The 18,656-nt window shown below is 38.1% G+C and overlaps 1 protein-coding gene across 1 annotated transcript; it reads right to left on the minus strand.

The window, feature by feature from the left end:
• Positions 1-4,757: 4,757 nt before the first annotated feature.
• LOC112772415 (protein MAIN-LIKE 1-like) lies at positions 4,758-6,621 on the minus strand. Its single transcript, XM_025817361.1, has 6 exons — positions 6,550-6,621; positions 5,931-5,986; positions 5,546-5,873; positions 5,244-5,497; positions 5,039-5,126; positions 4,758-4,946 (listed from the first exon to the last, which is right to left on the minus strand). Exons 1-6 carry the CDS (start codon positions 6,619-6,621, stop codon positions 4,758-4,760), a joined length of 987 nt encoding a protein of 328 aa, XP_025673146.1.
• Positions 6,622-18,656: the final 12,035 nt, after the last annotated feature.

The following is an 18,656-nucleotide window of genomic DNA, read 5'->3' on the forward strand; positions in this document are numbered from 1 at the left end:
TAAGATTAATTAATCTTTGTTTTTCTTTTTTGAAATAATTTGATGATTTGATTTTTATTTTAATTGTTATTGAAAAAGGGCATTTCTGTGATAGAAATAAAAAGGATTATTTAGTCATTTAAAAAAGAATTAAATAATATATTTGTCTTTTTATAACTATTAATGAAGATATTTGTGTATATAGTAACATAATATTTTTTAAAAATAAATATAAAATAAATGCTAATGTGGATAAATATAATTTACATGACAAGTTTTTATTTGTTCTCTTTTTTTATATCGTACTGATATGCATAAATTAAAAAACGTGATTAAGCCATGGGAGTGGAAAATTTACGGAAATCAGCCAAACTGAATTTCTAGACACCACCAGAAGCAAATTATTATATAATTCGAATTGACTCGTTTCGAATTAAACTCCAATGTAGTTCGAGGTATCTTAATTCGAATTACAACCATGGATGACTACCATGTAGTTCGAAACAACTTGTTTCGAATTAGGTTAGAGTAATTCGAATTACTAAGATAGGTTGAATGTCCACATTATTCGAAACGTATTGCTTCGAATTAGTAAGGAGATGTAATTCGAATTTATTTGATTCGAATTATATATATATAGTGCGAATGTAGTTGATTCGAATTACAATGAACCAGAGCTCTATATATATGCTGTGAACTAACGTTGCTCTCAACAAAGAGGTGAGATGGCTAGTGAGGATAGTTTTCTAGTACTGGTACATCACAGAGGGTCGATTAAGAGAAAAACTTGGTCCGGCGTGAAGTTCACTGATAAGGATCCCCTATGTATTATCGTGAGGCCAACAACCACCTACGATGCTCTCGTTAGCTCTGTGCTGGAGAAGCTTGGTCTGGAAGGAGTTAAAAGGGTTAAGAAGTTTTTCTATCGCATCCCAATCATGGTGCTCCATGATACCGTGAAGTACGATTGTTTCACGATCGGGAGTGATGAGGACTTGCAGGTTATGTTTCTTTGTCGCAGGCAGTTTCCCGATGTAAGGACACCAGAGTTGTTGGCAAAGTTGGTTGATGTGGTATCTAGCTCGGGTGGTTCGAACCGGAATGCCAATACTATAGCCACGGTTGTCGGCTCGAGCTCGAGACCTGCGGTTGCTTCATCCTCCGTTCCTGTGTATGAGCCACCGATGCAGCCTGTTGCCTCCCCATCGTTTGCCGTTGATATGAGCGGTAATATTGGAGACGAGGTTCGATATGGGGAACATCTTCCCTCCGAAGTGCAATGTCCCACACCGGCTGGTGTTGGTGAGGGTTTCTTTGATGATCCAGATGACGATGATGTCGAGCCGGATATGATCGCTGATGACAGCGGCGATGATCTTAGAACTACTGATCCGAGAAGGGCTACAGGTGGATCTAGTTCTGGCACACAGCAGTACCCACCCCATTTTTCATCGTTGGACCTGGATGCCATAAGGCAGGATGAAAATCCTTTGCAGGCCTCTGGATTTGGCGCTAGAGATATGGAAGGGTCTGCCGGTATGACGGAGTTCCAGGTTGGCCAACAATTTCAGGATAAAGATGAGGCGCTCTTGAGTGTGAAGACTTACAGCATCCGCCGAGGGGTCCAGTACAAGGTCGTTGAGTCTGACTACCGTAGGTATGTGGGAAAGTGTTCTGAGTTTGGGAATGGGTGCACATGGTTGATTCGGTTGAGTCTCCGACAGCGGAAGGGCATCTGGGAAGTGAAGCGGTACAACAGACCGCATACCTGTCTTGCCACCTCCATCTCCAGCGACCATAGGAGTCTGGACTACCATGTGATAGCGACATTCATTATGCCGATGGTTAGGACAGATGCTGCCGTCAACATTAAGGTACTTCAAAATGCCACGGCCGCACACTTTGGGTTTAGGCCTATGTACAGGAGGGTATGGATGGCGAAGCAGAAGGCCGTTGCCGTCATCTATGGGGACTGGGATGAGTCGTACAATGAGCTCCCTCGGTGGGTGTTAGGAGTTCAGCTGACGATGCCTGGCACTGTAGCAGTCCTCAGGACTTGCCCTGTTCGAGCTGGGGGACAGCATGATGAGTCTCAGGCTTATTTTCATAGGCTGTTCTGGACTTTCCCCCTTGTATCGAGGCATTCCGTCATTGCAAACTGTTGGTGAGTATTGACGGCACCCATCTATATGGCAAGTATGGGGGAACGTTGCTAGTCGCGATTGCACAGGACGGAAACTCCAACATACTCCCTGTGGCATTTGCATTAGTTGAGGGTGAGAATGCTGAGTAATGGTCTTTCTTTCTCTCCCACCTCCGTAAGCACGTGACACCTCAGCCGGGACTGTTAGTTATTTCAGATAGGCATAACGGTATCAAGGCAGCGCTCGAGGCTCCCGATGGGGATGGCTACCTCCGGCTGCGTACCGGGCGTTCTGCATTCGACACGTTGCAGCGAATTTTGCCCTAACCTTCAAGGGAAAAGATGCCCGGAGGCTTCTTGTTAACACCGCATATGCGAAGACCGAAGTGGAGTTCGACTACTGGTTTGACATTCTGCACTCTGAGAATCTGGCAATGTGTGACTGGGCGAACCGAATTGAGTATTCGTTGTGGACACAGTACTGTGATGAGGGTCGGAGATTCGGTCACATGACGACCAATATTTCTGAGTGTGTCAATTCAATCCTGAAGGGGGTAAGGAACCTCTCTGTTTGCTCGCTGGTGAAGGCCACATACAGAAGGCTAGCTGAGCTATTTGTCCGTAAGGGGAGGGAGGCCGAGGCTCAGATGGGTACCGGACAACAATTCAGTCAATACCTAGTAAAGTGTATCGAGGCGAACCTGAAGACAGCCAGGTGCTACACCGTGACTGTTTATGACAAGGATAACTCGAAGTACACGGTGGCAGAGACGACTCCGACAGGTTCATTCTCACTTGGTACGTATAGGGTCTCATTAGGGTCTCAGACTTGTGATTGTGGATACTTCCAAACACTTCATTTTCCGTGTCCTCACGCATTGGCATGCTGTGCTTATTCACGTCTTACTTGGCAGCCTTACGTCCACCAGGTCTATCGCCTTAGTTCCGTTTTCGGTGTCTATCAGATGGAATTTACACCTCCCATTCCGGAGGGTTTCTGGCTACCTTATGCTGGACCTACCGTTATACCGGATCCGAACATGAGGCGTGCGAAGGAGGGTCGTCCAAGGTCCACCCGCATTCGCACCAACATGGATGATGCAGATCCAAACCGGCCAAAGAGATGTGGCATCTGCAGGCAGCCAGGACACACTCGTCGGAGTTGTCCGCAAGCCGGACGACCCACATGGACAGCTGGGAATTAAGTGGAGCGTTGGTTTGTGTGTTTTTATTTCTTTTAGTATCAGCACATGTATTTTATTTCAGTTAGCAACCATTGTTCTACGTGGAAGTAAGTTGTATTTTATAACTGATGAAAGTTGTAATTCGTACCACATATGTATCTTGAATGTCTTTCTATTTATGGAGTTAAGTTACTTAAACAAACTACACCATCTGATGGGATGACTGATAATACATAACATAACATCAAAGTAACTGCTGGATGAACAAATACATTAAGGAAACCATACATAATACTGATCACCAAAAAAGAAGGTACATAATATAAACATAACAACACGACATACAGGACTATCCCTAAATCATCTAAAGAGGTGCGAACCCGTGCCACAACGGCGTGGAACCCGTGTCCTGTAACCTCTCCGTATAAGTGGCTCCTCATCCTCAATCGAGTCGTCGTCGTCCTCCGGAACTGGCTGTGCCGGGGTCCTGGGCGGGACATGCACGAGTCTGGATGACGACGGGCCGGCAACTGAATGTGACCCCAGAGTCTGGGCCGATGCTGGCGTCCCACCCAAGGCAAAAGTATGCGCAGGAGGAACCGTGGCAGGCTCGTTCAGATCTACATCTAGAGGTGCCTGTGTCGCTGTCGTGTGAACCCGTCCTCGTGCAGCCTCATCCTCCTGCATGATGGTCCGGATATCCTCAAGGAAATGCGGTCCACCAAACTCGGCGACAATGCCATCACTAGCAAGGAAGTCTGGAAACATGGAGCCCGAACTCACCCATGGAGTACTCTCCTGAAGGGTCTGATCGTCACCGGGAACACCGACGAAATAATCTCCAAGTGGTCCACCCCCAAGCCCAGCGTCAGTGTGACTCGTGGGATCTCCCATGCCAGATCCATACCACTCACCATCATGCCCCCCCTGACGGGGCCTATCAACCCCCACTGCATCACCTCCTCCAGCTGCATCCCCCCCAGGCTGATGGGCACCCTCTCTAGCAGCAGCCCCCCTCCTCCTGCCTCCACGACCACGTCGTCTCCCGCCACCCCTAACTGCGTCCTCGACGTCATCCATAGCATGATCAACCCAATTCCACTCACGCTGGCTACGACGTGTCCCGACCCGTGCTCTCTTCTCAGTACGACGTCTATCAGGAACATCGTCGACTCGGGCCATATCTAGAACTCGGCCTGCACCCCTCTGCGTCGCCTCATCCGGAATAGGAATACCTCTTGGATCCCCCAATAACATCTACGGCGACAGGAACATCTTTCTGTGCTGATGCCACCATGTCAAGAAATCATGCGAGGGACCGGGGTCGGGCACGATGTCGAACTGTAAAATGTGCTCTGCATGCTCCTGCCAGTGAAGATGCCAGTCAGCTAAGTGCGCCGGGAACCAACGGTCACCTCCTCTCCCGTCCTTCGACATCAAGAAGTCGATGTTCAGGGCGGGACACGGGGGGGCTGAACGCCGCCAAACTGCGGTAAAACTCTATCAACCTGATGCCACTCGACCACCGCAAAAGAAATCAGGGACGTCACACACCGCCATAACATCGTATGCCGCGGCTCCAAGACCTCGGGATGGACAACCTGGATGACGTGGAGTGCGCTATAGGGTATCCATATGAACTGAAAAAACAATCAATAACAATTTAACACTTCTGTTAGACAATATAAACTGAAACAACGACTGGAGCTACATATGGTTTCAGCGTACTTACATCCCGAGGCTGTAACAAGTCGATCTTCAGGCGAACCATCTGTACCCGAGGTCCCTTGTTGCTAATCCCAGGATTGTAACCAGACCATCTGCAAAAGAGGTTAAACATTCTACTGCATTCATCACTCACTCTACAATGCATGAAATTGCTTCCATAATCGAAAATAAATACAATAAGGATACATAACAGAAAATAATAACGGTACCTCGAGGAAAGGGGCCATCTAATCTCATCATACCCAGTAGGCCTAAATGAAGGAAACTTCCAGAAGATCCAAGACTGCAGTAACTGTAAAGGCCCAGCTAACTTCACGACATGTCTGTTAGCGACTTGGCACATGCACCGGTACAACCATGCCAGTGCCGCCGACCCCCAACTGTAGCCACCCATCTCCTCAAGCCGAGCAACATAGGGTAGCCATCTGATGTGTATACGATTGCCGGACTTGTCGGCAAACAGCTGCGTGCCCAATAACATCATGATATAGGCACGGGCAAAGCACCTAACTGTCTCCTCATCAGCCCCGTCGGGACACTCTCCAAATGTCTCCTGGAACCAGGTGCAGTTGACTGCGAATTTCTGAACCTGGTTCTCGGGAGGTACAACACCGAGCAACTCATGGAACCACTGCCGAGCTGGCCTCCCACCCTCAATGTACAGGTGGAAGTCCGTCAGGCAACCACTGACGTAATGTCCGTCCACTGGCAACCCCAGCTGGTATGCAACGTCCTGAAGCGTGATGGTGCACTCTCCGAACGACATGTGGAAGGTGTGCGTCTCAGGCCGCCACCTCTCGACGAATGCGCTGACTAGGGGCTCGTCTAGTCGGAACCATCTGTCGTTCAGTCTCGCAAGATGGTACAATCCGGCCATCTGCAAGTACGGAACGTACCTCTCATCAAGACGCATCCCCTGCTGCCGCCTAACGTTGGATATGCAACGACGAGGCTGGCCAGTAGATAAATCGCATAATTAGAACAGATCCACAAACCACTAACATATACAATTTATTTCGTAAAGAACCAAAAAAGAAATCGTGCAACACAACATATATGAAACAAGCAACCAACATTGTATACACAAACCGCTAACATGAACCACGTGCAAAAACCATTAACAAATACAACAATCACTAACAAGTAAAACCGTTAACAAAAACCGCTAGCATACACCTCTATCATAAACCACAACCTTAAACCGCTAACCGTCACTAAAACCACTATCCAAAAACCATTAACAAAAACCGCTAACAAAAAACAATAAAAAAAACCACTAACAAAAATCACTGGCCTAAACCACTACCTTAAACCGCTAACACTAACATAAACCGCTATAAAAAATCATTAACAAAAACCACTTGCCTACACCACTATCCTAAACCACTAAATGTAACATAAACCATTACAAAAAACCATTATCAAATACCACTATCATAAACTGCTTTCATCAATCACTACCATAAACCACTAACAAAAAACACTATCAACAGCGCAACATCATAAACCACTAACCTCGTTGTTGATCACCCCGGCGATATGAGCAACTCCATCCAAACGATAAAGCCTCCCCGGATCGTCCCCCATCCCCTGAATATGCCTCTCTTGTCTTACTCGGCCCGAATGTTGGTCGTTTTCTCTGAGATTTGGTGGGGTATGAGAATGACAAAGTGATTCGAATGAACTTGGTTCGAACTCCTTATATAGCCGAAACCCTTGTAATTCGAATCAAGTAGATTCGAATTACTTATGGTCACCAAGCCCAACTAATTCGAATCAATATGATTCGAACCCCACTCATGTATCCTTCTCAAGCTAATTCGAATTGATATATTTCGAACTACACTACAATAATTCGAACCTAGTCGTTTCGAATTACTAAGGATTTTTGCATGATAATTCGATTCTTATTGATTCGGATTACCTTGGAACAATTCTTGAAAGTAATTCGAATTGATTCAATTCGAATTACGTGGAAATCTAATTCGAGTCCTATTGATTCGAATTATATAAAAATGAGTTATGGTAGATTGAGGTATCAAACTTTGATTTGGCTGATTTCGATTAAAGTGAACTCTCCTTGGCTCATTTGAATATTTCGTAGAAAAAATATAAGAAATTAATTAGGATATAATTAATTTAGAATCAATTAATTAAAAAAACTAAAATAGTAAAAAATTATTTTTATTTTGTAACGAATTTATTTTTTAATCAGCTAATTTTTAGTTGATTACATCTTAATTGATTCCTAGTAAAATCGAATTCTATGCATTAACACTTTATTTAGATATAAGAAAGAAAATAAAAAAATAAAATTATTTGTATATTATTTAGATGAAAAAAATAATATAAAAAAATTTTATTTAAATAAAAAATTATAATAAAATAAAATTATATTAATATTTTTAAATATTTTAGTTTTTATTAATTAAAAGATAAATTTATAATTTCACTAATTTTTATCTATTTTTTTCTATCTTCATCTCGTTTATAATTCTTTTTTATAAAATCTACGTTATATTTTTTATTCCACTTAATTTTCATTTTCGATCCAAATAACAAAAAATTTATTTTTTCATTTTTTTTCCTTTTCATTTTTTTTATTTTCCATAAATCCAAACAACCCCTAAACGAAAAGGATTTAACAAATATTTTGTTTTGGCAGTCTAAATTTTTAATAATGTTAATCAGATTGATCCAACTAATTTTGATCTATTTACTTAGATGGCATAGAGGTACACAACCGAACGACGAAGGCATTTTAGTAATCTCACACTTATTAGACTGATTTAGATGCACGCAGACCAAGATTCAGATAAAAAAAATGATCGCCACCCAATGTTCCAAACAAGTGAAAGAGTGACAAATGGCAAGACCGCAAATTCATTACACCTTCGAGGGTCTTTTGGTCCCAGACTCACCACACTCTTGTCAGTTGTCACCAACTTTCGAGCACATTATGGGTTTTATTATTGTTGCATATTATTAATTGTTAATTTGTAATTGCTCATTGCTAATCCAATATTAACCTAAGGTGGTGACAGTGACATGAAAGACCTTTCAAAGGGATCAAGTTTGGTACTTCAATTTTTCCTCCCTTATTAATATGGCTCCTCATGATTTATTTCCGAAGGAGAAAAGACGGAATAATTAATTAGTTCGTTTCATAATATAATAGGAGTACCATTTTTCAGAGACATCACGTTGCGTTTTTTTCTTTTCTTTTTCTAATTAAGGGGAACTAAATTGAAAAAATAGATATTTATATATAATTGTTGTCATATAAATTTAATAGTTAATAGATATTAAATAATAATTTAATTAAATATATTACATTATTTAATAATTTTTAATTAATAATTTTACATAAAGATAAATATATGTAAATTTTTACCGATGAAAAAGGCAAGGAAAAAGACAGGAACGGCGACCGTAGCTGCGTCTTAGAATCCGTACAGTGACAATGCCAGCTGGCGCCCGCTAAGTCCAACTGTAATGCTCTGCTGTGCTCCCTGATGCACAAAAGCTAGAAACGCACACACCGTACCACCACTCCACCACCTTGCCCTTTTTATTTAAAAAAAAAATATTTTTAATCTATAAGTATAAACACCAATTAACTAACAAGCATTCTTTTAGCTATGAAGAATCTTTGTGAATAGGACTTTCACGTTCTAGATAGAGAATTATAGAGTTATATGTATTTCGATCTTTTAGTAAATAATTGAAAAAGATGTTAAAGAATAAAAATGGTATACACATTGAAAATTAATTATAGTAAGTCATTATATATTTATATATAAATATATCAATAAAATTAAACATTTTTTTAAATTAAGTATTTAATTAAGTCATAATGCAATTTTTTTAAATATACGTATATATACGTTGTTTCATTTTCAATAACAATATTATCATTGTCATTGTCATTATAATTATAATTATCGTCTTTTTTATTTTTTATATGTTTAAAAAATTAGAGCATATAAGTTTTAATTCATATCACAAAAAATTTGATATACAGTACAAAAATGATTAAATAATTACATATTTAAAATATTGATAATTTGACACCCAACTAATAAAATACATGTAGCATTTAAATTCTGGTATATAACGTAAATTTTTTCAAAAAAATTATATATCTAAAATATTGACACCCAACTAATAATATAGATACATCACAAAAATTCTAGTATATATTATAAAAAATTTTTACCTATAGCAAATAAAATTTTGATGCACAAAAAAAAATTTAAAGTTGGAACATTAACTCACTCAACTAATAAATTATATTCGTAATAAAAATATATATATTATATACTATGGATAAAAATTTATGTGTTATGTATAAAAATTATACTATATTAATAAAAGTTTCGGCTCATTAATTTTCATATGAGAAAGTAACGTGTGTTACTCAACGTTATGATGGTTTGAGGAGATAATACAGTAATGTGACAGCGTTAGTTAGCTGAGCAGGGGCTAGTAATCGGACCGTCCGATTTCTTTGTTGGAGAAGGGGGTGCACAAATCGGACGGTCCGATTTGTGGGTGAGGGAAAATTTCGAGCATAGTAATCGGACCGTCTGATTACATGGGGCTAAGATATTTTTGGTTAAGTTAACTGAAATCGGATGGTCCGATTTGCTGAATGCTAGAAATTCTGAATTTGAAAGTGATGAAAATCGGACGGTCCGATTTCAGGGCGTAGTAAAAGTTAACTGTTGGCATGCGGTCGGACCGTCCGATTTATGGTTTTATATATACCTCCATATTACCCGAAGTCTCCATTTTTTGTTAGTCTGTGAAATTTCTCTTCTGAAACCCCTTTAGTTCTTTCTTCTTCTTCTTCATTGTTTCGGCAGCAGCTTTCATGTTTATTGTTTGAAGATCCTATTTGCAGCAAGTTTGAGAGTATTTTCTGTGAGTACATCATAATGGATGATAGAGTATTGTTAAAGATTTATTATCATGGGCAGATTTTATTACAAACAGCTGGAGGTGTAAAATTTGTGTGTGAAAATCCATTGGATATTATTATTCCATTTACATTGTCGTTTGAAGAATTAAAAGGTGTAATTTGTGAGAAGATGGATTCTCAAATATGTAGGAGAATATCGTGCATTTTGTACAGGAACCTAGTATCTGTATTTGGTGGGTTCGTTCAGTTTCAAATCAAATATGTAACCGATGAAGCGAGCATGCAAGATATGTTTTCAGTGTACATGGAAACTCGCTCACAAATATCATTCATCGAGCTGTATATTGAGTTTGAGCAGTCGGAAGCAGACCAGAATATTGAGATGGAAAATTATAATAGTGATAGTGAGAAGGAGTTCGAAAGTAATTATGAATGCCTTGATCCGGGTGGAGATGGAGATCAGGCCGAGGACACTATACAGGCAGATGTGGCCGATGTGGCAAATGCACTAGTAAACAAGCATCCGTTTGTGGAGCCTACTTTCATGCGCTCAATGACTTGGAGGCCATGCATACACCGGAATTTCCTGAGTATATGAATGCAGGTATGCAGTTTTGATACAATGTATGATAGAATAATATGACAGATTTATTAGTTAGCATGACGAACATGCTAGGTTCGGTTCAAATCGGACCGGTTCAAACCGGACCGGAGCAAACCAAATCGGACCGGTTCGAACCAAGCCGGACCGGTTCGAGTCTTCTGGAGTTATTACCCATGTATCAGAGCATTCCGACATTGCAAGCCAATAGTGCAGGTAGACGAAACTCATTTGTATGGAAAATATAAAGGTTGTCTGTTAGTGGCAGTTTCTCAGGACGGCAACAACAATATTGTGCCCATTGCATTCGCGATAGTGGAGGGGGAGACTTCAGACGCGTGGCACTTTTTTCTCAGTAACTTGCGACAGCATGTGGTGACGCGTGACGGTGTGGGTCTTATATCCGACAGACATGAATCCATCAACTCAGCTATTGTTCGGAGTAACGGAGCCTGGTCTCCTCCTAGGGCTTTCCACATGTTTTGTATCAGGCATATAGAGTCGAACTTCTTGAGAAAGTTCAAGGCTCCATACCTGCAGAAGCTTATCGTCAACATAGGTAAATATGAATAAAACAAATCAATTATTGTCTAATATTATGTTATAATGCATGATTTTATGATGATGCCTTTTGTGAAACACAGGATATTCGAGGACGGTCTGCAAGTACGAGATACGTTATCAGCGACTGCGCGAACGCGGTGAGGCCTACAGTACCTGGCTAGACAGGATACCGCGCGAGCAGTATGCCTTGACATTTGATGGTGGATACCGATGGGGTCATATGACAACCAATCTGGTGGAGTGCATCAACTCGGTTTTGAAAGGAGCGCGCAATCTCCCAGTCACTGCACTTGTTAAGGCAACGTTTTACAGGCTTAATGAGTTATTCACATGAAAAAGGGCCGAGGCTGAGGCACGTATTAATGCTGGACATGTGTTCTCTGAGGTTGTGACGACTAAATTGCATGCAAATCAGCGGGCATCGGGAAACATCCAGGTTAGTTGCTTTGATAGACAGAATGAGGTATTTGAGGTACGTGAGATGCCTAGTGGAGTGGAGTACGCAGTTGACCTACGTCGAAGAGTTTGTGACTGTGGCGAATTCCAAGTGGATCACATTCCGTGTCGACATGTATTTGCTTGTTGTGCAAATCAGCGACTTGATTGGCAGGTGTATGTTCATGAAGTATACAAAATGGACCAAATTCGAAGAGTTTACACAGCTAGGTTTAGGCCACTAGGAAATCCGACAACGTGGCCCGTTTATAATGGACCTCGTTTTGTAGGCAATCCGTTTCTTAGACGTGTTGCCAAAGGTCGGCCAAAGATGACCCGCTTCTTAAACGAGATGGACACTCGGATGCTGCGTGCACCGAGGCGCTGCAAGCAATGTGGGGCCGATCTACTAGGTAGTCATCCGCATTACCTTCCTCATCCTCATCCTCATCCTCATCCTCATCTTCATCGTCATCATCGTCATCATCATCATCCTCATCATCTAGACGATCTACTAGGTAGTCATCAGCCTCATCAGCAGCTGCCTTATTACTCTCATGAATGAGACTCATCGGAATACATCGTGGGTTCCCGCTCTGTATGATACCTCCCATGGCAACTTCACTCCGACTCGAATCAATAGAATGTCGACCACCAGAATGTGATGAGGATGTGTGGTGTCGAGCTCTCGAGTCTAACGACATCCTACCTGAAGCAAGACCACTCGAATCCTGCGGAGCCATGAATCTAAGTAACTGGCTAAATGAGGCTTGTTCTCCTGAGTCAAAATGTGGAACACCCCAATACTGTTGATGTAATGGAACTGATGGAGTAAAGTAATCCGTGGGCTGACTCTGAGGAATATATGACTGAGGTGCCTCTTGTGTTTCTGGCTGAGAGACTGGGGGTGGTGGTGGGGGCGGTGATGGAGGCGGTGGTTGGTTCTCCTGATGATCTGCTGGGTGGCCCTCTAGATTCTCTTGAAATGCGAGATCTGTCAGTTGCAAGTGGGCACCATATGCCCCCCGATACCATTGCATATAAATATCCAAGGAACTATGTAATGGAACCAGTGGATCAGAAAGAATGTGACTATACCGATTCGTCCATTGCATGACCCAGAATGAATGCACATCGGACCAATCTTCATTTTTAGGTCCAGTCAAGACCTCGCCATGTGCATGACCTAGGTTCCGCTCTTGCTGAGGCACACCCTGACTCAAATCAAACTGTCTCCTCAACCTATCAGACGCATGCCACTCAATGCATTCAAAAGAGATCAGCGGCACGGTTGCACTCCAAATAACCAATTGGTGGAGGATGTCAGCCGGAATCAGACCCGCCTCAATGCACTCAACTGCATAAGCCTCCTAAACAAACTGAACACATTGAAGATAACAGAGTATTACACACCAGATAATAATACTTCTAATGAAAAATATAAAGACAACTGAATATCACATACTTGTCCTTCCTGCAGATCGTCCAATACCCTCCTATAGTGCGCCAGAGAATGATATCTATAAGCCCGTTCATCATGGTCCCAATTACGCCATCTGACATCAAACAGCCCATTGTAAACAACTTATGATAAAACTCTCAATTAAAAGGTGATGCACTTATTCAAAGCAGATGATGTTTGAACTTACCTATTAGCAAGCGGAAAGACTCGAGGATTGCCTGGTATAGGCGAGAGAAATGGTAAACGAATCCAAGCCCAGGTAAGCAGAAGGGTCAGCGGTCCATCAATCTCCTTGCAGTTGACACGAGTAGCCCTACACAATGCTCTATACAAGTGCGCCAAACATGCCGAACCCCAACTAAATTCTCTAATCCTGTCGAAGTTACGGAGCAACGGCAGAAATTTCCAGTGCACTCCTGCCGCAGACTTGTCCCCAAACATAATGGTCCCAAATAATAACATTATGTGACACTTTACATACCTCTGAACCTGAATATCATTATCTAAGACTATATGTTCTTTTAGTCTCCGAAACCAAGTCAACTTTACAAAACTTCCTCTACATTCTGTCTTCCTGGGTGCAACACCAAAATGATGGAGGCATTCGACCTCTAACGCCTCATAACTACTCATAGTTGGTCCTGTAACTGGAAGACCATTTGTCGGAAGCCCAAAAATTACCACCACATCCTCCAACGTCACGGAACACTCACCAATTGGAAAATGAAAAGTATGCGTCTCGGGCCGCCATCTCTCGATCAAAGCATTAACCAATGCCGATTGACATTGGACAACTCCAATCTGCGAAACGTAATAATATCCAGTCTCCCGCAAATGCCCCTCCACAATTGGATTATATGAATCCGGTAGCATATAATAATCGCATCTTAACATTCGTGAAGCCTACAAAACATAGCCATATATCACATTAATCAAATATAACCATGCTTAATTAACATACCATATTTAACATTCTTGCATTCTCATTATCATATAAGCAACATAACATAATTAATAAACCTTAAATGAAACTAAAATTAACATCTATCTATTACTATTATTTCCATGAAAGCTATATTTTCTAATATCTACATCCTAACCTTTTCTTAATAACGATTTCCATTCGTTTAATGTAAATAGATAGAATGAATGTTAAACTCAAATAAATTTAAAATTAAATCTAATTATTATTATTACTCGACAGCAATATAAAATTATATTTGTTAATTCTAACTCCAATATCTAAACTAAATTCTATTTGGTTTATAGTAATAACTATTAATAATATCTAATTTATATTTATATAACTGATTCCCCACTATTTTCTTGTATATTATTATTATTATTATTATTATTATTATTATTATTATTATTATTATTATTATTGCACGGGCACATATGGAAATTAAATTAACAACCATACATTATTCTACTAACTAACCACATTATTATTATTCTTACAGTAATTAACTATCTAAACTAGTTTAACTTACTAAACTAAACCTAAACTAACGGTCACTAGAATAATAATAATAATAATAATAATAATAATAATAATAATAATAATAATAATAATAATAATAATACCTCGTTCAGGATAAATAAATTAATGTCAATTAGTTCACTAATTATACTTACACAACTCTAACACTTGAACTAACTAACCAACAGCATACATTCACTAATTATAAAAATTGCATGTAATCTAATTATTATTATTTAAATTAAAAAAAAATTAATTTAATAAAATAAACTTACATAATTAGATTGATCAAGATAATTAACAATGTGTAACTCTAGACGATTCACATCTTTTATTCTTCGTTTCCTTGGCATTGTTCAACTCCTCCTCCTTGAATTTTTTTCCTGCTGAAGCTTCAATGGAAGAAAGAAAATGAATTTTGAAAGAGATAGAAGGGCCTGAGAGTGAGAGAGGAACGAAGTGGGGCACTGGATAGAAGGCTGGGGTTTTACTCCAATGTGAGAAGGGATCCACTCCCTGAGTTCGTGCATGCTCGACGCGTGGCCATGGTGCGCAAATCGGACGGTCCGATTTGTTCACCATCCACGCCAGTAATCGGACCGTCCGATTACATACCCCTCAAATTGTACCGTCCGATTTCACCTTCGCAGCCCCCACACTCCTGTAATGCACGCCTCACCCCAATATCGATGGAATACACCAAAGCTATTCTCGTATTAAAATTAAAAAAATGAAAAGTTTCACTGTGTGCAAAATTTTTTGTGCTAATATATATATTATGTCAATAAATTTGTGTGCTTATCAAGTTTGAAAAGAAAAAATGATACCGTATGTATATATATAATTTTTTATTGGTTTTTTTCTAAAATAAAATAAAAAAATTTATTATTTCTCTAAACAAGATTTTTAGATTTTAATTCCTCAAATACGATTTTTTTCTACCGAACTCTCCTTTAAAATTTTTAAAATATACGTTTTTTATCTATGTCATTGTTTCCAAAAAAGTATATAAATCTATAAATACTATATAAGAACACACAAAAAATACCCAAACAATAAGCATGTCTTCTTCAAATTTTTTTTTAATTATAAATTAAGAAAACAAGTCATATTTAACAATAACAACAATTATTATCGTCTCAAAAAATATACAAATACATTAGAATAAGCTATATTTAACAAGAATTTTTTAATTATAAATTAAAAAAATAACTATTTATCAAAAATAAAATATTAATTATTTCTATGTATTTCTATGTATTTCTATGTACTCTTGTATATTCTTATGTACTCTTGAACAAAATATTTGCTTTTTCAATTATATTATTTATATACTAATATTAATTATTAAATTAATTAAACAATATATTGAATATATTAGTTAATAGATGAATATGTAATTTTAACATTTTTTTTACCTTAACTAAATTTTTTGTTGTTTTTTTATTATATATAATTTATAAAAATTATATACATGTTATTTTATCGTCACTCATGTTATTTCAATGAATTTATGAGAGGCAGTTAAATAATATATGAATTTTTGTATTGGGTATTGAATTAGACTCATACAAAATAGTTAGATTATTACCTACTAACTTATGAATGTGATGTTAGTTGTAGAATGAATATCACACTTTCATATTATTTGTAGGTAGTATATATACCAAGTCAATCATTTTACATTTTAACCTTACCTACTATTTAATAATCATATACAGAATATATATCATATATTAATATCTTTTTATATTTGTATTAATAGAAAATAGCTACCGTAAGATTGAATAAGTATAAATATAATAATATAAAAATAAAAAAAAAAGAGAAAGAAGAAAAAAAAAGAAAAAAATAAAAAAAGACTAATACAAAAAAAATAAACAAGCCAATAAAAAGAGAAAAAGATAAAAAAAATAAAAGATTAAGTCAATAGACTGAAAGAAGAGATTTTGATGGCTTTTGCAATTTATGCAAAAAAGATTGTTTATGCTCACTGTGTAAATAACTTTTGAACATAAATTGTGAAACTCCACCCACGGTTTATATGTATTTAGAATATGTGAAATTTCTTCGGCAGTTTGTATAGATTTTTAAAAAATTGCATTTTGGTATTTAAATTGCAAAAGTTATATTTCGCTAATATTGAAATTCAAAAATTTTATTTTGGTAAATTATTCTAAAAATAAAATACATAAGAGTACATAAGAGTACATAGGAATAAGTGTTTTATTATTGAGAAATAATTATTTTTTTAATTTATAATTAAAAAAATCTTTGTAAAATATGGCTTATTTTGATGTATTCTTTTTTGAAACGATAATAATGATTGCCATTGTTAAATATGATTTGTTTTTTTAATTTATAATTAAAAAAATCCTTGAAGAAGCCATGCTTATTGTCTGTGTATTTTTGTATACTCTTATATACTATTTGTAGATCTATATACTCTTTTGGAGATGATGACATTGATTAAAAACGTGTATTTTAAAAATTTTAAAGGGGGAATTCGGAGGAGGGTACGGCAATGCTAGTTTTTATGGAGTTTGCTGGACCAAATACAAAAAAAACGTATTTAGAAAATTAAAGTCCAAAAATCTTGTTTAAGGAAATAATAAATTTTTTATTTTGTTTTAAAAAAAATTATTTTTTATTTGTTGGATTTGTGTCAACTTAATTAGACTTATCTAAAAAAATGTTGATTTTTCTCTCTTTTGTAAGGCCCAAACTCAACATTTTGAGGGTATCTCCTTGTATTCATTGTGCCACAATTCTAATAAGATTTTGGGGTCTTTTGAGAGAAAGAGAGTGTAGCCACCAAAGAGAAAGAGAAGGGAAAATAGAATTTTCGTTTTTTTCCAAAGCAGTAAATTTCAAATGACAGTTTCTCATTTGTTCACCGTTGGATCGGCTTGAAATTTTAATTGTGAGTTTCTCTCATCTTGTTCTTCATTCTGGTCGGTGAAGATGTTGATTGGAGGTTTTTGGTGGGAGACCCATTTACTTGACACCTTAAGATTTTGAGTTGGATGTGGTGTCTTATCATCTTATGTTCTCTCGCTTGATTCTTCCTCAAAGTTTTTCCGGTGGTCGAGAGTTCTCCACGGTTGGTCCAACAAGTGGTATCAAAGCCGATGGTTAATCGGTCTGGTGATTTTAAGGGGTATTCAAGGTGAAGCATTGAAAGTCTTCCTGGCAAAGATGGTCTGGGCGGCGTGTCTCGCAGTGTTTTGCGGCGGTGTGATAGACGATACTCATATGTGGTGGAGAAGCTAGAGTGGAGTTGATGCTTGATGTGGAGGCTCATACTTGAGGGAGAGATGGTTAATGTTGCAAGTGTGAAGAGTGTTGAAGTTAGTCCCACATCAAAAAAAGTAAGGAAAAGTGAGGAGTTTATAAGATGAGAGACCCATTTATTTGACACTTTAAGGTTTTGAGTTGGATGTGATGTCTTCTCATCTTATGTTCTCTTACTTGATTTCTCTCCGAAGTCTCTCTGGTAGTCGAGAGCTCTATACGGTTGACCCAACAAAAAACACTTATACTAATAGTATCACTCTAAATATATATTATTTAACTAATTTTTAATATATTTTTTATCTTAATATATATTATACAAATAAATAATTTAATAACTAAATTTTAACACACATGATATGGTTAAAAATTGTATATAGGGTATAAAGTTTTCCAGCCCAATACTCAATAAACTCACACCTTACACCCGGCAATTTTTTTTTTCTAAATGAAACTACAAGGTTTTCTTAGATAACAGCTAAGTTTTTAACTAACTCGCGAATTGTATTGTTCACCAACTAATTTTGAACACACACTAAAAAATGAGGATAAAAAATGGCACCTGTGTTTCTCTATTATGCATAAAGAATATACTTTCAACATTATTGGTCTTGACACTTGATATATCGTATAATTAACAAGCAAAAAGTAAAATAAAACACATTAGGCTGGAAGCAGGTAGGTGTATAAACGGTCAAATCCTTTTTATTATTTCTTTTGCGTCAAATGTAAAAGTGAAGAATGTATTGTCTTTTTTTTTTTTTTAGTTATACCAGTTGTGGTTGGAGGGAATTCCGTCGACCAATTTTGCTTTGGTAGGGAAATGGGCCCAAAGGCCCACTAATAATCATTCATTATT

The sequence above is a fragment of the Arachis hypogaea genome, chromosome 3 (assembly GCF_003086295.3).
Source record: "Arachis hypogaea cultivar Tifrunner chromosome 3, arahy.Tifrunner.gnm2.J5K5, whole genome shotgun sequence".
Classification (NCBI taxonomy): domain Eukaryota; kingdom Viridiplantae; phylum Streptophyta; class Magnoliopsida; order Fabales; family Fabaceae; genus Arachis; species Arachis hypogaea.

Bases quoted from the DNA above. Each gene is read 5' to 3' on its own strand.
- LOC112772415 (XM_025817361.1), bottom strand. From the start codon at position 6,621: ATGGGGGACGATCCGGGGAGGCTTTATCGTTTGGATGGAGTTGCTCAT. The intron at 5,987-6,549 runs GTTAGTGGTTTA...TCTACTGGCCAG, and splicing joins CCGGGGTGATCAACAACGAG to CCTCGTCGTTGCATATCCAA. The intron at 5,498-5,545 runs GTTAGGTGCTTT...TTGGGCACGCAG, and splicing joins ACGGGGCTGATGAGGAGACA to CTGTTTGCCGACAAGTCCGG.